At 32.5% G+C, this 27,165-nt stretch overlaps 1 protein-coding gene across 4 annotated transcripts in view; it reads left to right on the top strand.

Moving 5' to 3' along the window:
* Positions 1 to 27,165, top strand: part of LRP1B (LDL receptor related protein 1B) — a 1,954,889-nt gene that overhangs the window by 1,925,473 nt on the left and 2,251 nt on the right. For 3 of the 4 annotated variants that reach the window (XM_005573071.4, XM_015433154.3, XM_074008981.1), the window contains 4 exons: positions 13,579 to 13,655; positions 21,313 to 21,403; positions 22,543 to 22,687; positions 25,958 to 26,056. In XM_005573071.4, the coding sequence (XP_005573128.4) occupies positions 13,579 to 13,655; positions 21,313 to 21,403; positions 22,543 to 22,687; positions 25,958 to 26,056 (412 nt within the window). Of the gene's footprint in view, positions 1 to 13,578; positions 13,656 to 21,312; positions 21,404 to 22,542; positions 22,688 to 25,957; positions 26,057 to 27,165 lie in introns of those variants that run through there. The other variant, XR_012421093.1, reaches the window with a different exon arrangement.

Genomic DNA, 27,165 nt, shown 5'->3' with positions numbered 1-27,165 from the left:
TTAATAATGTTAAAAACTGTTAAGAGAAAACCAGAGCAGAAAAGAGGGATATGGAATTTTGAGGGGAGATTTGAAATCTAATATTAGGATTGCCAGTGAAAGCCTCCCTGAGATGATGGTATTTGTATGAAGACCTTAAGTAAAGGTGGGAATGGGCCATCTGGCTATATAGGGAAAGGGATTTTCGTCCCAGAAACAAATCAAAAACAATAAATACAAAGGTAGGAATAGTCACCACAAAGTTGTGGCCAATAATGTAGTATATGTAAAGCATATGACCCAATCTTATAAAAAGTATATATACACACATATGAATATATTAATATATACATATATATGACAAATGTGTATATATCTATGTATAATACACATGTACATACACAGAGAAAAGTATTAAAGGCAGTACATAGAAATGTTAACAATGACATCTCTTATTGCTGGAATTTGGGTAATGTTTAATTTGTACAGATAATTTTTATGTAATTAATTTTCTCTTTTAAAAATAGAAGAAAATACAACATTTTAAAATTATTTGAAATGTCAGAAAAGGGAGAACTCAAAAGACCTAACTTTAATATTACATTGCTTCTGAAATCACATCAGTTCAGACACTCAGTGTTTTTGAAATGGCAGAATGGCAAAACTCCAGGACACTCCTTATAATATATAATATTGCTTCTTGCCCATAGCAAGAACAATTCTCCACGTGGTCACAAACAAGATAGCAATGTTATTTTTTATGTTCTACTTCTTCATTTGAAACAAACACTAAAAATAACTTGCTGTGAGCATTTTGCCTGCATCTTTTTTTTTTTTTTTCTTTTTTTTGGTTAGATTTATATGGGCATCTGTTTTTTGTTTATCTTTTTGGGGAAAATGGTTCTTTATAAAATCATCTCCTTTCTTTCATCATCTGTGTGTGTGTGTGTGTGCGCGTGCGCGTCGGTTTTTACATTTATCACATTACTCTATGATATTCCATATTTTATGGCTACGATTGACCTCTTATCTGTGTGTGGCCTTTGGACATGAAACATAACTTTATGAAATTGGCCTGGGAATGCTGCCTGTTCTATTCCATGGCTCCTTTAAATTTAGATGTCTGTTTCTCTCCAGCAGGTTGTAAATTACTTCAAGTAAGAGGTTATGTCTGATTTATCTATTTTACCCCAACAGGTCGCATGTATTCTCCATGTAATATGTTCTTAATGAATAGTGTTAAATAATTACTATTAGTTCCTGTATTGTATTATGGGGTATGGCAGCTTATGATACACTTATCATTCTATCACAATTATAATAACACATCTTCCTTCATTAATAAATTTCCAAAGAATGGAGAGTCAGAAAATAATAGAAAAATGATTTATTTTACTATTATTTTTTATCGGTTTTCTCATCTCTATGATACTTTCTAAAACTATTATATGATGTTTCCTGAGTGTTCTGGAACTTACACTAAATATCTCTAAGTAAAGAACTAGACAGGCTTAATATACCATATCTTAACTTACTAGAAAAACTTAGTTTATTTCATTTTCTCTTTTCTTTGCCTTTTGTTTGTTGTGTGTTTTTACTTTGTGATTGTCTCTCAAAAACAGATGGAGAATAAGAGGAAAGTCAGGTATATCCTCCGTCCTTTGGAGCCTCTGAGTGTATTTGAGGAAAAAGATGAGGCAAGGAGAAATACACTCTGTGCTTCAGGCATTTTAGTGGTGTAAGATAAATGGTGCTGTTGAAATAGTATTGGACAATAACATTAGACCATGAAATAATTCTCGGGAATATGGTATGCTTAGCTAGAGTTTGAAATTCATTCTATAGCAGTAGAGGAACACTGATAACATTTGAAATATGAAGTGTCACAGCTATATGAATGTCTTAGAAAAGTCTTAATGACACAGTGATCTGATAGAAAAAGATCCCATTGGTTTGAAAAAATAGATTTCATAATGACTCCTAATTTGCAATGTAAAGGAAGACAAAGATTTTTCAAGTAAAAAATGGCTAGTGGGTTTAATGGTAAACAAGGCACAGAAAACAGTATAGAGGACCGTCTATACTGTCACGTCTCCACATTGTTTTGTTTGCTCAATTGTTCTTCTCTGAACTTCTTTCCTCATCTTAATATGGAAATTGCAAATGACATCTGTCTCTTTATATATATTACATTTTTTAACATTCAAAACAATTTAAAGAACACAAAATATTGTCTTCAACATAGTAAACCCACAAAATGAAAATTTTGAAACCACTGCAATAGACGAGAAACAAAATAATCAGAACTTGCTATAATTTGAACTTCTAGGGGTCCAGCAATAAAATAAGAGTATTTTTTAAAAGTGCTTGTTATTCAAAAATTAGGTAAAATTTGGCATAAATGAAAGGTTAGTAGTGCAATGACAGTGACAGTAATAACGACTGGGAAGGGGGCTACAATATGTACAGACAGCTCAAGTTCTATTTAGGGTGTCCTCCTTCAGTTACCTTAGAAAATATGGGCAGGAACTAGATCTTATATTTTTAGGGTGCATATTTTTTAAGGCAGAAGGATGCAAGATGAATATGTAAGTACCAAAGGGACATTCATTTACAGAGTGATCTGAATTAAGCACTTTGTCATATTCTTTAGTTTTGTGATTGCTCCAATCTAATTATTTTATTAAGTGTTCAGCATTATTTTCCAAGTCCTTAGGGTGAGGAATACATAAGAAAATGCACAGGTATTGGAGAAGCCTTTGTTGGAAAGCATTTGGGAGGAAGATAATGAGTTCTGTTTCTGTCACAAGTTTTAGAAAGGTAGGAATTATTTCTGTATATTGTGATGACTAATTATGGCTTTGGTTCCTCAAAACATTGGCCTTGCAGAAAGGAGGCTGCCCAATTTGCTCTTCACCGGTCCTGCTGTCAGGCTGAGCAGCACTCCTCGATGTGGACCGGTGACCTTGTGGCCCCTTAGAGAATGCTTAAGAAGAGCCTAAGGAAGTTGTCATCAGTGATTTCAAACAGACTACAACTTTTCAGCAGGGATATTGAGCAATTCAACTTCAGCAGCCAGTGCTGTCCACATTTCAAAAGTCAGGACATTGTATGTCCCTGATTTGCTTTCTCCCCCTTGGCATATTTTCAAAGAACAAATTCCGAAATGTGCATGTCTTTGGAGCAGTAAAGGCCGAGAAAAACTGTCACATCAATGTCTATCCTTTATGATTCTAGGTAAGAGGTTGTAGGTTACTTTAGCGTTTGCCATGCTAGTCATGCCATGGGGAACAAAAGGAACACAGATGTCATATTTTTCTGTCCAAGTTTAAACTCTAGTTTGTGCTTTGAGGTACAAGTGGCACTGCTTAACAAAAACAGTTAACGTAGTTGTATATCGGGCAGCTATTATCAAGCAGCTCTGATGTCATTATGTTATTTTCCCTTGATTTGGGACATATTCTTAGCCTTAAATATAATCAATAGGTCAGAATAACCAAATAAACCAAACCCAATACATTATATATTATTTGCATAACTATTAACTGTTTATCCATTTAAATTAATTTGTCTTTATTAGACCGCTTTTCTTAGATTTTACAGCTATAAACAACCTCATATTTCAGATGTTTATAACGACAAAGGTTTATTTCATGCTCTTCCATGCTTAAACAAGTCAATAAAATTAGATTAATTAACCTTCAACCTAGCACTTGATACTAAATTAACTTTATACAATTCCTAGACAAGAATTAGACTCATATGCTTACCAGCAACATTTGCTTAAGAATAAAAAATAGATTAATAATTGCTGATATTATCATAATTTAGGGAAATATTTTATTTCTCCTTTTTTCACATTAGGATGGTAGCAGAAAAAGCTATCGTGTTAAAGGAGTAGAAATACTTAAGCCTATTTTTTTCTGTTGGGAATAAAATCAGACATTATAATTATATGGATATTGGTATGCCATATACACTTTTTAAATTTAATATTCATGTTATTTATCAGCTGTTAAACTAACTCAGATGATACAGATTTTATGTACATTTTATCTCTTAACCTCTCAAAAAACCTGCAAATTTTTTTTTTTCCTGAGTTTTATTGACTTACAAAGAAAAAGAAGGGTTGGGTGCGGTGGCTCACGCCTGTAATCCCAGCACTTTGGGAGGCTGAGGCAGGCGGATCACAAGATCAAGAGATCGAGACCATCCTGGCCAACATGCTGAAACCCCATCTCTATTAAAAATACAAAAATTAGTCGGGCGTGATAGCACACGCCTGTAGTCCCAGCTACTCAGGAGTCTGAGGCTGAACCTGGGAGGCAGAGGTTGCAGTAAGCTGAGATCGTGCCACTGCACTCCAGCCTGATGACAGAGAAAGACTCCGTCTCAAAAAAAAAAAAAAAAAAAAAAAAAAAAAAAAAAAAAAAAAAAAATTAAAACTGTAAAAGAAGAAAGAAAGTAGATTTAAGGGGAAAACTAAGGTTAAAATATGAAAATATAAGAGGCTAGATCTGAGTTCAATGTGTGATGCATGCAGGAAGTATTACTCTCCCTTCTTATTAGAAATGAGTAATCTGAAATGAGGTGACTTGCTTGAAGATACATGTTTTGTAAGGAGAGGAGCCTAGATTTCAACCCAGGCCTAGCTAATTCCAAAACTCACATATACTATTTGTGTCATCCATACCAGCACTTAAATTTAAAATAATCATTTATTTAAATGAATTGATGAAATTAAATTACATTAATTGTATATTTGTTTTTTTAATATAAAATCGTTTTTCACTTTGAAGTACCCATCAAGCGAACACCTCTAAAATTAAATATTGTCATCCTGGGACAAGAACTGAATGACACACAATTTACATGACTGAATGAATACAATTTACATACGCCCAAGTACTAGAATGTAATCATCTCACTTAAAAATGGAAGAATTAATGAATTAAAGAATGATTGAATAAAGAAAGAAGGAATAAAATTTAAAAACTTATTTTCTCTGGTCTTATATGTAAAAAGTTTCCCATAGTGGATTAACCTTCCTTTCAGTGAGAGATGACTGGTTGATAATTAGACGAAAGCGTGTTCTTATGAATGATGCTATACATTCTTTGCAGAATAGGGAATGCACACATATATGAGACCTCTATATATGTATGTGCATTCCTGTGTATTCAACTATGCCTCTTCCATGTTTTCATGCATTCGTTTATTCATTTGTCAAACATCAAATATATTGATCAGCAAAAGATATCTACTGAATATTTACTGGATACTGTTCAAGAAAAGAGGGAATACAATGATGAATAATCGATAACCTCTACCTCTAGGTAAATCATAGTCTAGCATAGTCATAGTCAAAGGTGCCTTTAGGAATTTATGAGTGCATATATAAGTAGAGAAAAAAATAAAATATAGCATATTTGTGATTATACAGTGATCAAATATGTAAAGGTATTTTTGACTCACTCCAAATAGTATTCTCTGTAATGTAAAATACTACTTTAATATTTTGTACCATTTTAGATTTAGTGAAGACATTTGTCTCTACTTCCTAAATCAATTTTTTGGGCATTGCCTGCTAAAACCTTCTCACTTTGGGTCTAAGAAAAGTAATCTAACACTGGGATTAGGAAAGAAATGTGTGTGAATGGGTAATTTTGTCATAAGCTTTCAGAAATTTCTGTCTGCAACATCTTCCTACAAATGTTAAACAAATCTGGTAAGAGTTTTATGACTAACATTTATGCAAGATAGACAAATTTGTTAATTCATACTGAAGCTTGATTTAAACAAATCTTTCTCATTTTATCTGTTTATTTCAACTTTTTGATTGCATTATTTTTAAACAATTACAAATTTTAAAAATATATTGAGAGTGTAGTTTCTAGATTTTGAAGATGGCTAAATGCTAAGTAAATGGGTGGTTGAAATTGACACTAATACAAGGTCTCTAGAAAGCTTTGGTGTTACATTTTGGTAGCTATGTAGAAATCATTAAGAAATCTTGGGGCTGGGAGCTCTGGCTCACTCCTGTAATCCCAGCACTTTTGGAGGCCGAGGTGGGAGGATCATGAGGTCAGGAGTTCGAGACAAGCCTGACCAACATGGGAAAACCCCATCTCTACTAAAATTACAAAAATCAGTCTGGTGTGGTGGCACATGCCTGTAATCCCTGCTACTAAGGAGGCTGAGGCAGAAGAATTGCTTGAACTCAGAAGGCAGGTGTTGCAGTGAGCCAAGATCGTGCCACTGCACTCCAGCCTGTGAGATAGAGTAAGACTCCATCTCAAAACAAAACAAATAAACAACAAAAACAAAACAAAAACAACAAAAAAAGAAATCTTGGAACAAGAACAAGGACTATGCTGAAGTACCAGATATCCAATCCTATTTGTATGTCTTATTCATTTCCCAATGTTTCAGACTTTAAAGTGATGAAGTAGCTAGCATCAGTATTTCAGCATATGAGCATTGGAGCTGAAAGTGAATTGAATATTTTCAGAGAATCAGAGTTAGATATTGTACTAATTAAGACATTCACATACTCAAAACCTTGTAATAACACCTCCTGATATCCTACTATTGCCCTACATTTGTATAGAATAAATAAATATATGTTGAACAGTGCTTAATAACTGCAGTTGAATATGCTAGACATCACCTTTATAATTTCAGGTCACATCACCCTGTACCTCTGAAACCCTAAGAAATAGGAAGGGACTTTGTTGAGTTTTTGTAGAAGAAATCTTTATTGTTTACTCTCGCTTTGCCCTAAAGCATAAGATATTTAGGTAGCAAGCTAGCTACTTTATCTGCATGGCACTAAGTATTGAGATTTCCCCCCAAGGCTTTGTATTTTTAAACCAATTTTGGAATTGGCCTTCATCTTGGGAGTTTTCCACTGGTATTGCAGCACACATTACATTTTTCTTCCCACCTTTAGCTCTAGAATTGTAACCACTGTTTCTAATGTAATGGCCTACTTTTATGTCTTCAATTGCATCCACCATATTACTTAATATTAATTTTATGATCGTTCCTTTTCCTTTTCAGTTGATGCATGTAATATTTTCAGTTGAACAGAAATTGTCTACTCAGAAAAATACCTGTGTCTTCCTCATCAGCTTTCAGTAAAATTTTCTCTAGAATATCTAGATGATAAAAGTTTTCCATCACTGGAGATTTTTTTTAATACATATTTAGTCATAATTTAACACTTCAGTGACCACTTCTACTGAAGCAGACTGCACAACATTTTATGTTTAAACATTCATACTTAAATTACCCAAACTTAACAAACTTCCTTTTATGAATCATTTCTTGGTAAACTAAATTTTATCCTCTCCTTTATGTTTCTCCTCCAGTCTTAGAATAAATTACTTTAAATAATCCATTTATTAATTTCATTTCTTTCATGGCTACCTCTTCAACAGAAACTTCTCATTAATTTTTACCTTTTCCTAAATTAATTATTAGTTCAATAAACACTTTATTGAATATGGCATTTCTCTTTTTACTTTACCACATTAACGCTTCTCAGAAATCAAAAACTCTGATCAAATTTTCTCAATATTACAATAATATTAGTTTTGACTTACTGATCTTATCAGTATTAGTTAACAAATGTTTAATGTAATAGTTTGAAACTAGGCATTTTAATGTATTATTATAGAGTTGAATCAAGTAAATTTATTACAACAAACATAAATTTAAGATACTACTTTAAGCTATTTGAATAAAGAATGCAAAGTAACACCTAGCCATTCTCATAGAAAACATAACAGTCAAATTTGGATTGAGAACATATTGAATAAATAGAAATTGTAGTACCAAATGAATGAAATATATAGTAACTTGCTGTAGACATTCAAAATTGTATGAATTGAGACATAAGTGTATATTTATGTTTATACATTTTAGATGCATTCATAAATGATAGATCTTTAAAGATATATTAGATACATCTACAGTATTTTGGAACACCACAAAAACGTGAAGTTGATTTCAAGAAGGAGATTAATATGTCCCTCACTGTCATGGACAGGGACCGATTATTGGGCACAGCTGACCACAGGTCCAAGGCAGTGTGGTAATTCTTACACTTTTACAATGGAAAAAAAATGCATTTATTTGCATTTGTTTAAATAATATTTTTACATTTAAATTAAGAGCCTGGTACTCTCCTGGGCATGAGAAAGAAAGGAAAAGCATTTCTTCCTACTTCTGTATTGAATTAAGAGGATCATGGCATTGTCATCTAAAACAATGATTAAATAATAGTGCTGTATATATCTTATTTCTACCACTTATTCTGCTTCCCTGGGCAGATTATTTGAACATGCGCTTCCTCATTTTATACAGTGTATAATGTCTACTCATAGGATTCTTATAGAATTTAGATATGAGTATATTTTTATATGAAAGTACCTATACTAGGATCTAGCACAAAGTTTAGTGTTAACTGAACCTCATGTAACATTTCATATAAAAGTTGAGATAGAAAATTTTTGAAGCATGTTATAAAAATTAAGAATCCTTATGTATACATGAAATAATTTCATCTAAGAATTTTAAAATTACCTAATTTGATTATTGTTGCCAAAAAAAATAACAGATGGAAAGGTTTTAAAGTAAAATTAAGCAGATGAATAAATATCTAAGTATCTGTCCTAAAATGCTAGGTTTTGTTGTTGTTGTTTTCATGTTTTTTTTTTTTTTTTTTCCATCTTGCAGTGCTACTATTTGCAAGGGAAGTGAGTACAAAAGACACAAGGGATACATAGAGTGTAGACCTTTCAAGCGAGAAATATTATATAAATATAGTTTTATGTGCTCACCACCAGAAGAGTGTAATTTGATGAGTTAACCAGAAAAAAAGTATTTTGCAAGTAACAGCATTCTTCTGATTTTCTTCACTATATGAAAATGCTTTTACATAAATTGATGCATAACCTGCAATCATACTTTTTATTTTTATTAAATGAGATTTTAAGTGCACTGAGACATGCATGACACCATGCACAATTTTCCCAAGGCTTCTTTAATCCCTTTGTGCCACTTATCTTTTTCCTGTGTAGAGAAAGAAAGGGGTGTATTAAAAGATTTTTCCTTTCTGAATGCCTCCATCATCATGGTTAATAAGGGCAACCTTGCACGTATATATGAGGAGAAATTCAATTTTAAATTGCTGTAAGGTTCACCTTTGAATTTCACTGTGGTCAGAAGAATCCCATGACCTTTAAATTTGATGAAAAGAGAGAGCAGATATTAATCTCATTATTTTATTTTGAAGTCCTCTCAAAGTGGGTGACTCTAGACCACATTTCTGCAAAATGACAAGAGCAGTTCATATAAATTGATCATTGTTACGGGAAGGACAATATCTGAAGATTTTAATATACCTTCAGTTTTTTATATCTCATTTTAATTCTCTCTGTAATAATTACTCTACTATTTCAGAGTTATTATTTTAGACAGTTTAAATATATGTCTTACAGTTATGCTACTAAATGTAATAACTTTCATTTTAAAGATTATAGTTTGTCCCCTTACAAAAGCCAAACTTATTTAGATATTCTAAAAGTGTTTATTGTGCCTCCTAGTAATATTTGTACACTCTTGCTTTTATACAAAGTTGTTCCCCTATGCTACAGAAAATTATAATTGAAACAAAAAATATTGTAGCTATACAATAATTACACAAACTGCTCAGGGACACCATAAATTAACTTACCATGTGTTTCATACAGTAACATTCAGATGAGAATTAGTTACAAAAAATAAATAAATAAGCACACTCCAGGTACTGTGTAGGGAACTTCTACCTAGCTTATATTATCTTTTGAGCAATCATGCTGGGCTTGTATATTATTATTCTCATCCTCACAATAAGACATGGAACGATATTTGGTATAAGAACAAAGTCTGTAAGAATATAATAATAATAATGTATCTCAAATATTTCTTGAAGTGTGACTTGTGAATTATTTTTATGATTCACCTTGTTGAAATGAAGAATGCTGACCACAATCCCAAGTTACTTGAAGAATTCTCTGATATATGGGGCCCCAGAATCTGAATTTCAACATCTCTCATTTTTCATAATCATTATTCTAGTCTGGAACATAAGGGAATAGCATAAGGGAATACCATAAAATATGCTGTAATTAAGAGCACTTATAGATACAACTATTATGGAAGTGGAAGAATAAGATTAAGGAAACAATTTAGCATTAAATAATGTTAGAAAAAAGTAGAAGTCAAATAATGTTAAATCAATACCCTTTACCATGCAGCTATTGACGGCAGGAAACTGCCAAGAGCAGTACCTTCATTTGATGATGTAAAGAAAGAAGGATAAATAATTATTAGAATAGTCAATAAGTATCTATTTATCCACCTACCTACCTGTCTATCTATCCATCCATTTGTTCCTGATCCAATGATACTTAAAATTCACAGAATTGTTTAAAATGTTAAATAATTTACAGTTGTATAGTGATCAGTACATAAGATAAAGCTGATTTTCATTGTCCTAAGACTAAGGGCAGTGGGAAACGTCTGCAATTTTAACATGAATGATACAGAGCTTTTTGCTAGGGTGAGGAAAACAAAAAAGATTGCCTAGCACAGGGCTAACTTGAAGATAATTGTCCCCGGATGAATAGCAGAGAATAGTGGATTGCAACAGTACATATTAAAGATGACCAGTGCATGGACTATGGATTTTGCTTGAGGAATAATAAAAAAGGGATAGATGCCAGAGAAATTATAGTCAGCATGGCTATGCAAATAATTCAGCAAGGAATTGGACAGGAGATTTTGATGATCTGCACATATTTTATTTCTTAAATGCTCTGCCATTAATGGCTTTGATCATTGTAGTCTACTTAAAGTATGAAGATTTATGGATTGCTGTAAAGATGGCAAAAATACTTGGTCTTAAATCAACCACTGGAAGAACCTGTGGAGCAGCAAATGCCTTAAGTTATAATTTTGTAAGGTAGGCAACAAGAATAATGATTTCTATTTAATAACCCAAAAGAGATTTTTTAAGACTGAGACAAATGCAGAACAGTGGAACATATTTTATCTTTGGCCATAAAACATTATTTTATAAGGAGTATAAGGAGAATGGCAAAGTGATCATCAGCACATTAAGATATATAACTGTTAAAATTAATTATTTCTCCAGTACAGTCTTTGAGTTTTTCTCCAATATATAATAAGTAAAATATTCTGTAAAGATTATGAATTTAAATGGGCTCCCACAATTTAAAAGAGAAGAGGATTATGAACACTAGCAGGTGACTTCTTTTATCTATCATAAATACTGGACCCTAAGCCATGGATAAATTAGGAAATTATACTATAATATTAACAAACACCTGTCCTACTTAAATAATTCTAGAATTTGGAATAAGAATCACACTATCCTTATCCTCTTTATTTAAAAACCTCTTTCTGCTAATCTGGAGATCTCAAAATATAATTACTTTACAAATTATTAAAAATACGTGATGTTCATGTCAGAACCATAATATGATCAAGTAAATTTAATCTTCTAATTCTCAAGCAATTCCACTTTCTGACTTCAAAGCTTTTCCAAAAGTGTACTAATGAGTCCCAGAGGTTCTTTATTCAGTAACACAATAAAATATGCCTTGGGTCACTTATCTAAAATGAACCTGATTTAGTTTTTTTTTTTCTTTTAAATGAGGTAATGTATAAAGCAAATTTTGATATTTTAATCAATAATTCAAAGTAATTGCACACATGTAGACTTGTACACAACAGCTATTAATACGTAATGAAATAACTAAGCAGTCAGCATTAGTTTTTCAGTGGAGCATATGAAATATTCTCGGGGGTAAATTAGAAAGATTTGACAGATGTAGAGCTACATAACACAAAAAGCATTTCACAATCATTAGAATTCACTCCAAGAACATGTTTGCAAAATGTTCCCAAATATATTATTTTGAACTATCTGTGGACTGTTTCAATGATTACAGTATATGAAGAATTGGAACATTTTTCTAGATCATTCATCTGCAAATACCACAAATTAAAAAGAAAAAACAAACATAATGATTTTATTTGTTGTTCACTTTATTCTAATGATTTGAAAATATCCTTATTTCATTACCTAACTTTATTAATACAGAGTTGTAGACTTGGCCTTAAATGCATTTATCTGTGTTAATGATTTACTTGTATTATGGTTTAAAATAAACATGATGTATACAAAATTATATAATTTGTAAGTTTTTATGATGTGGCAACAAAAGTTGAGCTAATGTATGAGTGATGCCCTGAATCATAATATAAATCATATTAATTTTCATTTAAATCATGTTCCATATTCATAGTTTTAAATTTATCATTATTAATTAAATAACTCTTATCTAATAATATCCTTATTGCCAATTGTGTTCACGTCTATATATGCTTCTTTGAAACACTTTTATGTTTATTATTTTATTTTGTCAGTAATAATGATTTTATGAGAATTTGCCCATGTTTTAGGACAGCCAATACTGATTTTATGACTATCACAAATAATTCATACAGCATCATACAAGTTTAGTTCAGGAAGCAGCCTCAGATATCAAAATTGGCTATGTCAGAATTGGCAGAGACCGTGAAATTGCAGTTATTTAGTTTGGCCCACCATGCCCAGAGAGTTACACTTGGAATGACTCTGGAAGCTGTTTTTTTATTGTGTACAGCTATTCTTGATATGGTGGTACTTGACAGTCATTTTAACTAAGAACTGAAGCCAATTAAATTGTTTCTCTGTGAATTTCCTGTGACAGATACACAAAGGCATCTTATGGTAGCCAATAGACATTGTTTAAACACAACTAAAACTGTTCCAGCATTTATTTTGATGCAACTAGCTAATTTCATAGTTGTGATTTATGTTTAAATAGTGGCTTTTAATCAGATCTATTATTCTTGTCTTCTATTTCTTATCATAATGTCACAGTACTTACATGGGAAAAACAACTCCTCCCAATAAAAACTTGGGCACATTCTCGACTTCATGTTAATAGAAGAATGATTTAAAATGGGAAAGCCCTGTATTTTGTCATCTCTACTCAGGAGAGTAAAAACTCCACAGCTTGAACTATGAGACAGATGACTATTTGCTCTTTGGTAGTTAGTTCCACTCTGTACTTAGAACAACCAGAAAAACAAGTCACAGATACTTATAGAAGGATTTGCTTAACATGCAAACTCAATTTTTGTAAGTGGCCACTTGTAATTTTCCGTAACTCTCGAATTAATTTCCAATTCTTAATCAAGATTTCAATATCGCTATAAAATGTGCCAATTTTAACACAGAAAAAGTAAAATGTCTATAAATCTATATTTTAAAAAGTATTTTAACAAATGAAGTCCAATGAAAGTTACACTCAGCGTACTAACAATATGCAAGAAATCAGCAGAAATCTCTATGTAATATTCATGAATCTGTGCTGACTGGCTCCTGTAACATTTCATTTTGTTAAAATTACTACATTAGCAGACTGCTGGGCTTTGTTATTCACTGATCTGTGTTGTTTGTTGTTTGGATATTTTTAGATGCTCTACCAACTGGTCAGGCACACAGTGTGAAAGGCCAGCCCCAAAGAGCAGCAAGTCTGATCACATCAGCACAAGTAAGTTTCTCAGATTAATATTTTGGGTAATCTACACTGTATATAAATCATTTTAATCTCATTATTGAGTGAGGTGAGTCTTATGAAATCTTCATGGAATTTTGTAAGAGATTCACTGCAATTGAGGTGTTTTTTAAAGAGGAAGCACAGAGCTCTCGTCTAATTACAGGCTCGTGTTCGTGTTCTTCTAGGCTGGGAGAGTTTATCCCAAATTTGGGAGTTTTCAGAATGCACATCTCCTAACCTAGCATAAGCTTTTCTTTGGAAATGTTCATCAGCTGCAAAAGTCGCAGATACCACAGTGGAAGTGAAAATACTCCAGGAAGGAAACTAATTCCATGTTTTAATTAGAGCAAAGTGTATTGTCTTGGAATGCATTTCAATGTGCCATGGGGGGAAAAAGACAGACTTTATTAGTTAGTCTGACAGAGAAGCAAGTTAACAAGCAATTCTTAATAAAGATCTACATTGATTTATTGCTTCTTTATCTTTAAAGTATTGGTTTTGAAGTATATTAAAATATAGATCACCATTTTTGCAAATTTTTTTGTGCGTCCATAGTCTTAGGGTCAGGTGTGTCTATATCATCATTGTGTGTCTGTGCACAGTTTCTGACAACCTGAAATGTTATAAAGTTTTTCAAAATAACAGTCTGAAATAAAGTTTGCAATTCACACATGTTGTCATTAATTTTACCATTAGTGAAAAACCTTTGAAACAATTGTATTGTCTATTGGGTGTAAATAAATTTGCGAAGGAAAAATAATATCCTTGATGGAAGATTGCTTACCTTAGCAATTTTTCCCTAGTCCTTTACTGCTGGTGAGAAGGATTTCATAAAAACAAGCAAGAAGCATATTGTTTCAGAGTTAGTGAAAAAGGAAAGAGACTATTAAAGTATAAAATATATTATTTTTGTACCCTAGAAGCAGGCTTCCCATCTTTGCTGATGTTCCCGTTTGTTGTCTCTGTCCCCAGACAGTTTTGATATCATTGTCCAATTTTTCCCAATTTAGAAGTTAATTTGGGTTTATTGAGCCTAGGCATCTTTGAAAAATGGAAAATAGGTCTAGAATAAATAGTCTTGGCATGAATATTTAAATTTGGATAGGTGAGGTGAGGTGATTTTTGGTTATGGAGCATTTTGAGTTGATCTTAGAATTCGTGTGCTCTCCTTAGGTCAAGGGAGGGAGAGGTCATAGGGAAGCTATGAGCATATAATTGTAGGAATAGGACACTGGGAATTGGGGAATTGGTTGATAAAAGGTTAGCAGTGGCAAAATGTGTCTTGCCTAATTTGATATGCAAAAGAAAAGAAAAAATACTTTATATCTCTTCCCAGGATTTAGGGCTCAAACTATTATTACCAGTAATAACTCCGGAGGCATACTAATTTATATATGGTTTTCATAAACTATTTGCAAAACTCAACAATCACTGAGAGCATTAATGAGAGAAATGCATTTGAAGTTGTCAACCTGTAGAACATGCTTCCTTTATAAATTAGGAATTGAAAAGATGCTTTAGCCTTTTTAACGGTAGTTTCTTGATGATCAAATATATATAAAAAAATACATAGCCTTTTTAGAGCATCAAAAAATTTTTTTAAAAATTTTAAAACTCTGACAAGAAATAGCATGGAATGTGTATTGAATTTGGAAATTTTGTATAAGCGCCATCCACAAAGGGAAAGTTTAGTGTTTGGAAAATGGATTGGAGCTGGAATGCTCCAGGCATTCCTGTTAGAGAGTGGGGTCTCCAACGATTTGCATGGGCAAATGTAAGAAACTGGTTTTAATTGCATGCAACAGTTCTAAAGTAAAGAACATCAAATAGGGGAAAGAGTTGCAAATAGTTGTAACCCTTCCCAAAGATTCTGAAGCTCTTTCTCCCATCACTAATTTAAAGTCATGAAATTTAATAGAACTATCAATGCCTTTTGAAAGGGCTATTTAGCTACATATATGTCAAATTATCACAGACTTGAGCAAAGTTGACCAAATAATGACTCTATTAGACGCTTATCATCAGACATTTATGCTTAGAGAAACTTGACTCAGCAGCTCTGAAAGAAGGGAAAAGGTAGTTAAACTGACCATTCCCATGAAGGAGGATTACTTTTATTCTTTTGGGTAAAATCTAGTGATTTTGAATGGTTGTCAAACCTTCCCCAAACTTGAGCAGAAGTCATCTATCCAATAAGAAAGATGAAACTTTAGGAATGTGTTTTCAAATCTGCATTTCCATCATCAGTGGACCTTCGTTGGCGTAGTCCAGAATACACTGCCTGTGTCTGCCTAATTCCTATCAATTTATACAGAGATTTACTTTTCTGATTTGTACATGGTCTTCATAATCATCTCTGAATAGCGGTAGTGATGTTCACTGGCTTCTGATGTTTAAAGTATCTAAAAAGCAGTTTGTGGAATTAGGCAGATCTATTATCTAGGGCTTTGTGTTCAGGTTCCATTTTAAAAATCTAATCTGACTCTTCTGAAGATATTTTGAAGAGTTTTAAACTCAGGATGATAACATATTCATTGCATACTTCTATTTTAAATTTACATAAAATTTTAAAATTTACATAAAATTGAGCATTGAATGATCAGTGTTTGAATTGTGTTATTTGTTGTATCTGCTGAAATTATGAAAGATAAAAATATATCCAGCATTTGTGGTACAGTAGAGTTGCTGTATTTTACTATAGTGACAATAGGGGCAAGATATCTGTTGGGGGTCATTGTATCTCTTTTTCTACTTTGTCTTTATCATTTTATATCATCCATTATATTTTAATAAAAAAACTGGTTATATTATACTAGGAATTATAAATTGGCAAATATAGAGATATAGCTGAAAAACGCAACAAAATAATGTTTTCTTTTCATTTCTCCCAAAGCAAAGGTTTATCAAGTCTCTGCTAAGTGTCAAGTACTGCACTAGATTCCAGAGACAGGTCCGTGAGGAAGGCAGACAGTGCCTCTTCTCACGAAGCTGAGGTTCTAATGGAGTAAACAGCAATAAAATAAGGAAGCAAATAAAAAAGGAAATATTCAAATTTAAAAAGTAATTGTGAGTTTTGATTGGCCCGTGAAGGAAACAAAAACAAACAAACAAAAAAAGATAAAAAGGGCAAAGATAGAGACTGTCACGGGAACAGTGGGGTCAGGAGTGCTTTCTCTGAGGTGGTGATACTTCAGCTGAGACTTGAGGCTCAAGGTACAAGAATAAAGAACAGCAGATACGGCCGGGCGTGGTGGCTCACGCCTATAATCCGGGCACTTTGGGAGACCGAGGCGGGCGGATCACAAGGTCAGGAGATCGAGACCATCCTGGCTAACACGGTGAAACCCCGTCTCTACTAAAAATACAACAAAAATTAGCCCAGCGTGGTGGCGGGCGCGTGTAGTCCCAGCTACTTGGGAGCCTGAGGCAGGAGAATGGTGTGAATCCAGGAGGCGGAGCTTGCAGTGAGCCGAGATCGCGCCACTGCACTCCACCCTGGGTAAGAAAGCATGACTCCGTCTCAAAAAAAAAAAAAAAAAAAAAAAAAAAAGTAGGTACAACAACCCTGGAGCAAGAAAGAGTTAGACATTTCCAGCAGACTGAAAGAAGACCAGTGTGCTGGTATCAAGAGGACAAGAGTGGTACAAAGTGAAGCTAGAGATACAGGACCAAGATGATAGGCAGCCTCTTGAAGATCACTGGAAGGATCACCTTTACTAAGTTGGGAACGTATTTTCTTTACAATTTTTAACATTACAATATACCAAAATGCTTAAGAGAAGGCATGCTAATTTCAACAAATATATATACTCCACACTTATACATATCTATAAACATAAACTTAAGAACATGTCAAAGGAAGTCATTGTAATTATGTAATTTACGCTAATACTGTTCTATTGTAAATTTGATCAGTAAGTAAAATGTTCTCTCCCTCTGACCTTCATGATACTGAACACTTCTGGTTTCTCTTCTACCTCTTTTGAAGCAACTCTTTCTTTGTGACATTATTTTCTTTCTATTCTGCTTGGTTAATTTACCTGTTTATCACTAGATACTCTCCCCTTGTCCTGGATGCACTTTCCTTGCCAAGACATAAATCCTTGACATGAGTTATCAACTCTGTTGGTTCCCCAAAATTCCTGTGCTCGATATTTATTTATCTCCTAAGTTTGAGACATATATTTCACTGCTTGCTTGATATATCTGTATCTGTATCGTCTACATTCCACAGTGATCTCAAGCTCAGTTCCCAAATGATCTCATCACCACCCCCTAACCACAGTCATTTTCATATACCTTATTTTGCCTGTCTGTCCATATGGATGGCTGAAAGGTGGGGATACTTTAGCTGAGACTTGAGCCAATCCACCTGGCTATGGAAACAACACTTAAGTTCCATACTTAACCTTCTCTTTGCTTTCCTAAGTTGAATCAAACAATAAATTCAGTAGATGTTCCTTCCTAAATTTTATTCAACATCATCTTTTTAAAAAGAAAAAATAGTACAATTGCCCATCTGATTTACATGACTTACACACTCCTTCACAATCTCACCTCTGCTTTCCAGTGTAGTCACATCTCCTTCCAGCACACTCCTCCCACCCCAACTGTTTTTCCTTAATCGTAATCCTCTTGGCCTTTAAAGTCTCTTCATGAACTACAGAGGACTTGCTCCTTAAGCCTCAGAGACACACTAGTCCTCCTCCAGCCCAGATCTAGTTGGAGGCACCTCCTTTGTATTCCCAGAACAGTGCATACTTCCCTAATACAGCATTCATGCTACTATAATGAATGAACTCATTTGTTTCTCATCTTCTGTTATACATCAAGCAACGTAAGAGAAAGGTCATTTTATCCTCAGTATGGAATAGAGTATACGTTGAGGGTCTGGAGCACAGCAAACACTTAAGATATATTTGCTAAATAAGAATGGAATTTATAGACCCTATGATATCCTAAGGACTGCACTATTTGCAGAACAAAGAGAAACAGATTGTGCCCTCAAATATCTCAGAAACAAACTGATACAATATATTGTGAGAAGTTCAAAATAGAAGCATGTACAGAGTGCTATAAGAACATGTGTTTTGATTGTTTATTAAGCATGTATGTAGCATTTTCTATGATTGGCATAATCCTATCTATAATACTGTATGATACCTATTAATGATGATACCCATATTATAGATGAGTAAACTGAGACAGATATAATTAATGTGCCTAAGTATATGTTGGTAATGAATAGTAGAAGTGAGGTTTGAATAGAGGTATCCTGGCTCCAGAGTCCATTATCTCAACTGCTGTGCTGTACTAGCTGTCCTATGGAAAGGGGCTCTTCATCACAGCACTTACAGTTCTTTCTTCTAATGGAAAAATGTTGCATGATGAGGTTTCAGAACTGTGTTGCAACAAAGACTTGCTCTACTTTTTAACGAGAAACTTGTTGAGATATCCCCTCCACCCTTAATAAGTACAGAGTTTACATTTTTCAACCAGTTTCTAATACTCCATTAACAATGTACTGTTAAAAAATCACCTACAATAGGGATTGGTCATTGTATTTACAGTATGAAATTTACTGTCATATATACTAGGAAAAATACTTATTTTTATAATATCTTTATATAATTTTAAAAATACCTGTGATTTCCAGCAATAAAAACTATTTTATAAAATTTAAAAAAACTTGCCAAGCTTCTACCCTGCATTATTTATCGGTGACACCAGGGTGTTATAGTGGTTACTTTGATTGGTTACATAAACATATTAGAAGTCTAGGCTCTTAAACACAAAATGCAATAATATATGAGATTGCAACTGCCATCTGTGAAGGGAAAAAAAAGAAACCCTTTATTTTCTAGCATACTTAATTAACAGCTTTCTACCTCACAGGAATGTCAAACTGTAGAACAAGTAAAATATATTTTTAGAAAATGACTTATAATTGCATTGAGAGAAAATAAATTTTATATACCCTAAAACTATGTTGATAGATATTTTACACCCACCAATTTTACACAAATTTTAGAGGAAAATGAAGTAGATAAATTTATAAAGTGATGATCAATCAGTTGAAGACATAGTTTATGAAGAAACCAAGCTGTTCTCTGGTATTTAAAACTTGTGAACAAATGTTAATTATCATCCAAGGTGCCAGATTCTCTACTTTCATTAATTGCTAATAAATTACAGATGCATATAAAGTTCACTTTCCCAAAACAAAGGAGGTAATATAGTAATATCAAACACAGTAAGTTCTCATAACTACGTGAAAAAACAAAATGACTTTTACATTTTAGAAAGTGTCTAAAGAAGTGGATAGAAGAGATGGTTATTTGGTTATTTTACACAAGTTATTTCTCCAAGTCCTAAATTAGAGATTTATCTTATACATGAAATTTTCTTAATGAAACCTTTTTGGTATTTGGCAAGTGATCCAGTATGGATTATCTCAACCAGATATCATCTGGCTATAAAACAGGTCTATATATTTATAGTACAGTTCTAAGTGGCTGGTTATTGTGCATAATATCACCATTAATTTCTACCTTGATATTTTCACATGCACATGTATCTGCAGAAAAAATTCATATACTTTAAGACTTTTTAATGTTCTGTTCTTAATCCATTCAAGATCTCCATGTTAAATTTTAACTAGTTGTTGGGCTGCTTGGTTTCTTAGGTTAACCGGTGATTAAGTTGACTTGACTGTATCAACCAGCGGTTTATTCAAAGTAGACAAAATACTTTGTTTCATGTGTACTAGATATTTTTCAGTAAGAAAAGTTAACATTAGCTATGTCATACTTTCCTGTTATCAGGCAACCCTGTATTCAGTTTTCTTCCTACAATAAGTGACATTTGGGTATATTCTCCTGTGGGTCACATTATTAGCAATGGGCTATTATTGTCTGCCTACTCACTGACTAAAAAAACAATTACCCTATTGCTAATCTATTATATAAATGGAAAATAAAATCTCCTCCACTTTGCCTCCTCCCTGTGCTCAGATGCATAAATACAAAGACCAAATTTCACTGATCACTTTTGAAGATAGATCTGTTAGTGCTAGTACCCAAGACCTTTCTCATATATGGAAGAAAGGAAAATAATTGACATTTGCCACATAAGCCAAACTCCCAACATATGTCTTGCTAAAACTGGATACCCCTTTTGTTTTACCAGGCTGCCACCTAACTTGTCACATGGACCCCTGACCAGAAAGTATGCATAACTAAAGGAACAAAACTAAGGGTGGGAATGTGGTCAGTGAAACTGTGTAAATGTTTATTCAGTCTTAGTTGACTTAAAAAGAGGTACTAGCATGTACTTTAATCATTGCAAGTAAATGTGTGATGGGAATTGCTAAACACAGACTGACAGAAAACGTCAGATCTGTAATCTCAAGGTATTTAAATGCAACACATAAATGAAAGATATGTAAAGAAACATTTCCATCAGAGCACGTGTTTAAGAGGAGAGTAATTTTCCAATAACACAATTATGAGCCTGAAATATACACATTTGGGCTAAGCTTTATTTTTATTATGTCAATGGTCAAGTGATTTGGTGTAATAAAGTATTTAGTTGTATCAATTTTTACTTCATTTTATTTATTTCTTCATCTATTCACTCATTTATTTTCCAGGAAGCATTGCCATCATTGTGCCTCTCGTCCTCTTGGTGACTTTGATAACCACCTTAGTAATTGGTTTAGTGCTTTGTAAAAGAAAAAGAAGGTAAGATGCAATATTGTAGATTAGCAGTCAGTGAATAAATCACACAACTAGGTGCAGAAACATAATGGGTTTTTCTTTCATTTTTTAAAATATGATTTAGTTATGCCAACTATAAAATCCAATGTTTTTCAAATCATTTTATACCTCTCTTTTAAGTGATTATAATGTAGACAATTCTTCTCCCATATTATGTTAATGGAATGGTACATTTATATATTCTAGCAAAAATAACAAGAGATCGTATTATTCAAAAGTTAAGTAGAATTTTACATTTGCAGTTGTCTTTCCTTGAAACAGCAAGGGTCTCTGAGGAGCGTCTTTTTATATTAATGTGTATGATTAGTAATGTCAATACAGTGATACTGATATGCATATGTACATCTCCAATTTGTACATTTCATTCACAAATAGTGAATTGATTTAGATATATCTCTTTAGAAGTATCATTTCAATTTATATGAAAATGAACTTATAGATCTAGAGGAGTAGGTTGTCTACAGAAAGACGAGAGCCATGTGTGCTCACTTATAAATGAACATGAAATAATGTGTACACATGGACACAGAGTGTAGGGTGATAGCTATTAGAGATTTAGAAGGGTGGGGAATGAAGTGGGGTGGATGGTGAGAAATTACCTAATGGGTACAGTGTACATTATTTGGATGATGGACATACTAAAAGCCCAGGCTTCAACACTATGCAATATAACCATGTAACAAACTTGCACTTGTACAAAATAAGCTTAAAAATCAAGAGCTTTTGAGTCACTATTTGAATTATGTAAATCAGGATTCTAACCTTGTAACTTGGAGATTGAAAACAATCTACGAGTTTCTTTTGTTGCAATAGTTTTCAGAAAGGAGAAAAAATAGAATTTAAAAAGATAATTGATTGGTAAATATTCAATTTCAAATGATGTGGTTTTAGCTATTCAGGAGGTATTTATTTCCAGTGTGTTTTTATTAAGTCAAACAACTGGGAAAATGGCCTATCAAAGTACTACTTTTTGTTCCTCTGTTACCCGACAAATGTCATTTATTCAATTTGTTTCAAAATAAGTAAATTTGTAAATATGATAATTTCATATACCTTGTGCTATTTATACAAAACTCACACATATTAATGTTCACATATTCTAGGACAAAAACAATTAGAAGACAACCTATTATCAATGGAGGAATAAATGTAGAAATTGGCAATCCATCTTATAACATGTATGAGGTAGACCATGATCACAGCGATGGAGGTCTTTTAGATCCTGGCTTTATGATAGACCCAACAAAGGTAATATGTCTTAAGATAATGGGTAGTGAGCACTGACATTCTTGAGTTGCATCTCTGTTTTATGGTTCTGAATTTCACCAAGTTTTTCTGTTATCTGAAGTTCGAATAAGAGACTTTAGGATGTGTTGAATGATATAGCCTCTTCTAAAGAGAAAGTACAATTATGGACTGCATTCATCTGAAGCTGCAAGTTAGTGTAATACATCTTAGAAAATATAATTATTTGCTCAGTTCATTTATAAAGATGTTATTTATTTTATATGGTTTTATTGAAAAATGACTCATTATCTGTTTACCTAAGCAAATGAAAAATTCATTTAAAAATTGTTTTAGTGTTGTTATCACACAGCAAATTGTTTAGGTCTTCTTCAAGGGGTGGATAGATATATAGATAGATAAAGGTCTATTATAAAGTAAAGCTACTGACTTTCAAGGTTGAAATGTATGCAAGGAGAAGACCAACATATGCACAGCCTCTAGCGATATGACTGAAAAGTAGTTTGGTGGGATATTTCTACCCAGTTCCTCCCAGTATTCCTTACAGTGTGGTTCTATGGGGTTTTGGTTTGGTAGGAACTGGATACTAACAAGGTAGTTTCGTTTTCATCACTTCAGACATGGCATCCTTCTTTTAAAATTTATTTTTTTGTTTTAATTGATGCATAATAAGTAGGAAATCAGTACATTGAAGAGATATCTGTACTTCCATGTTTTTTTTACAGCATTACTCACAATAGCCAAGCTATAGAATCAACCTAAGTGTGCATCAACAGTGAATAAAGAAAATTGTATTCAGCCATATAAAAGAAAGAAATCCTGTCATTTGAGGCAACTGGATGAAGCTGGAAAATATTGTTACATATGAAATAAGCCAGGCACAGAATGACAAATACCACATGATCTCACTCACATGTGGAATCTATAGAAGTTAATATTGAAGTAGAGAGTGGAATATAGGTTACTAGAGGATGGAGAGGGGAGGAGGAAGTAAGATAGATGTTGGTTAATGGGTACAAAGTCACAGTCAGATAGGAGGAATGAGTTTTGGTGTTCTATTGCACAGTTAGGTGACAGTGGTTGACAATATTGTATTGTATATTTCAAAATAGCTAGAAAAGAGGATTTTTAATGTTCTCCCCACAAAAAATCATAACTATATATGAGGTGACAGATATGCTAAATGCTCTGACTTTATTTTTCTGCAATGTATACATGTATAAAAACATAACACAGTATCTCATAAATATGTACAATTTATGTAAAATAATTATCTGATCAAATGTGTTGAGGTATTAGCAAATCTAGATATACAGCTTAGTGTAAAAATCTTGGTCGGTGTATTTTTAAATATAAAAGAGTACAGTATTTTATTGTCAAAATAAGTATGTTGTTTCCAATAATGTTTAAATGAGGAGCCAGATAAGCTGTGTCCCTGGACTTCTTTGTAATTAAATTACTTTTGAGAAACATTTTTCTGTCATTATATCCTTATTAGTTTAAAACATTTCATTGATACATATAGCTTGATAATCCACAGCCTTTTAAATTTAAAAATTTGTTAGTTTTTATTACTATAAGCTCAGGTTGGCAACTTTTAAGAGAAATAGCTAAATGATACAATTATCCAGTTAAACTTGTGAAGACTTACTTCACTGAATTATCTGAATATTCTTTCTGATAATTTTAGAACATTTTTCTCTAAATTAAGAGTATCAATTTACTATTATGAAACAATTTTTCTTGGCTTATTTGCTTATTTATTGAATAGTTATTTTTCTGACTTATAAAAGTTACTTCATCAAAATGCACTTTTACATTGTAAATATTCAATGTGGCCAATCTACATTGAAATTATTTTGCAATCACAGTCACAGGTGCTCCTGAAGGAGTTGAATAGGATCCCACATATTCAATCTAGTTCTGAATCCATGATTAGACTTTCTAAGCCTGAAATTGATGCTCAAATATTCACTTCTATGAAAATCAATCAATCTTTTCACATGGATACATTGTGTACTGTTGGACAGTACTATAATATTTTTCTAATTAGGCATAATTTTATAGTTATTTATTAATTAATTCACTGCTACATCTGAAATTTTTCAAGGAAAAAATCCTGGTATCCTTACATTTGATATTTTCTACTTTAAAATATCACAGAAGTGGAGACACAATACATATTGTTCACTGTGTATCTATTATATCTATGAAGGAGAAAGACATCTTAAATAATAGAGTTCTGAAATTCTTTGCATTTTTCTTAAGAATAAAAATATAGTATTCGTACATATAATATAGACTAACAAGGATATACTTTATGCATATTTCATATGAAGAAGAGTTCTTACTTTTTCCTCATCACTTTTATTTCTAGTGATAGAATTAATCCAATTTTGTACACTTAAAGACAATAGCTTTTTATACCACATTTTAAAAATTTTCACATTTACTCTAGGAAGATAAACCTATGCTTCAGTGCCACCCAAATATATTTTAATGTACTTAGAGCATAATACTCAATAAATATTTACCAATTTGATGACTGACTAACCAAAATTTCATCAAATATGACTTAGATGACTGCGTCTAGCTGGATCCTGATATTTGAATGTAAATGTGAATTGTTGTCAAATGAGTAACTACAGCTAGTTCTAATAGGTTTAGACAGTAGTGAAAAACAAAGGGTCACACTGAAGCAACCTTAATAATCATATGAATCTTACAGAATATTCACTCTGTTACAAGGGTTTGATATATGCATGGTCTAATCAGTATAAATTACATTACATATGAAAAAAATTTTGTAGAACACTCATTTCTGTCATTTTCAAAGAGGGTAAAATTTCTAGTTCAATGGTATCTTATAATCAAAAGGATTGAAAGTACTGAACACAGTTCATAAAATAGATTTGACTATGGGAGCAACCACAGAATAGTTTGAAGACTGTAAAAGAGAGAAATTAATATGTACTAGTTTTATCTTCAAATTCATGACAATTCTTACTTGGACTGTTTTTTATATTTTCTGAATAAGACTTTTGTGAGAGAAATGTCCCTACCTGTGAAGCAAAGATCCAATACTAATATTGAATCCAAAATTAATATTGGATCTTTTAAGTTGTTTTGAGTTGTTAAAGCTAACATGAATACACTGTAAATGACTTAAGGCTAAAGAGTTTTATGTTATTTTTATGAATTAACATGATATATATCAATGAAAAGTGGTTCCATAATATTAGATCAGAAACTAAAGTTCTCTTTTATATACAGGCCAGATACATAGCGGGAGGACCCAGCGCTTTCAAGCTTCCACACACAGCGCCGCCCATCTACCTAAACTCTGATTTGAAAGGACCACTAACTGCTGGGGTAAGAGAAGAATATTCATTATTTCATGTCCATTTCATCACAGAACCCTGGCAATCAAACATTGATTACTAGACTTAGAGGCTTGTTTTTAATTAAATTTTTAATTAACAAGAGATTTCAAAATAGCATTTAGATTGGGGGCTTATGTTATGTGTTCTGTCTATACAAGATTACATCCGAAACATTATTATTTTAGGCAAGCCATTAAGTAGAAATCTCCCTTCTACTGGATTTGGAAATGTTATAGCCCCTTAACAATGAACATGAGTATTTGTTATTCTTAGAAAAGAAGCTCTAGCCAGCAATTTAAACTGAATAATTTAAACTTTTGATTTTATTCATTTCCTTTCATAGTGGTTTATTTAATATATACAAATTTGATGTGCAGTTAAATAGACTGTACTTTAAAATGTGTCATCATATTGAGAAATTACAGAGGGTCTAACAAAACCATTCTCAAAAACATGTTTCAATTAAGTAACTGGTGTTTAGAGAAAGCTGTTCCGTCTAAAGTTACTTAGTTCATTTTAAGCAGAAGAGAAGAAAATATGCATATCAAGATTCCTAGGGATGAGAATTCTGTCCCTTATCCTCTTTCCCATTAGCTGTTTTCATCCTCATTCTCTATCATGTTTGTCTCAATTACATGGCTCAAAGATTATGTTTCCTTGTTGTAACTAAGATTTAATGTACTGTTTTTGGAAAGACAAAACAGAACAAAAAATAACAAAAACAAACAAACGCTAGGAAAAACTTTCTTGGGATAAGCTGCAATTTGTTAAATAATGAACATTGTATGTATGTTTTCCAACTCAAAGAGGTCAACTACTGCATGCCTCTATTCTACTTCAAAATGCTGTAAGTGTTTATGAAACTTAGGATGACTGTGTACATCACAATTATTTGAAAAAGTCCAAAAATATTTCTAATAAGTACACAGAGGTTGTTTGAGGCAAAAAATCTTGCTTTTATTTTAAATCTGCTATACTAACACATTTCTTTACATTTTTGTTTACTTAAGTTCATATTGAAACATTATAAGCACCAAACACATGCTTTTCTGAAAACACATGTTACTTGCTGCTGATTGGCTTGTAATAGCAATAAGG

This window comes from Macaca fascicularis, chromosome 12 (genome assembly GCF_037993035.2).
Source record: "Macaca fascicularis isolate 582-1 chromosome 12, T2T-MFA8v1.1".
Lineage (NCBI taxonomy): Eukaryota > Metazoa > Chordata > Mammalia > Primates > Cercopithecidae > Macaca > Macaca fascicularis.
This window is presented reverse-complemented; position numbering and strand designations above follow the sequence as displayed.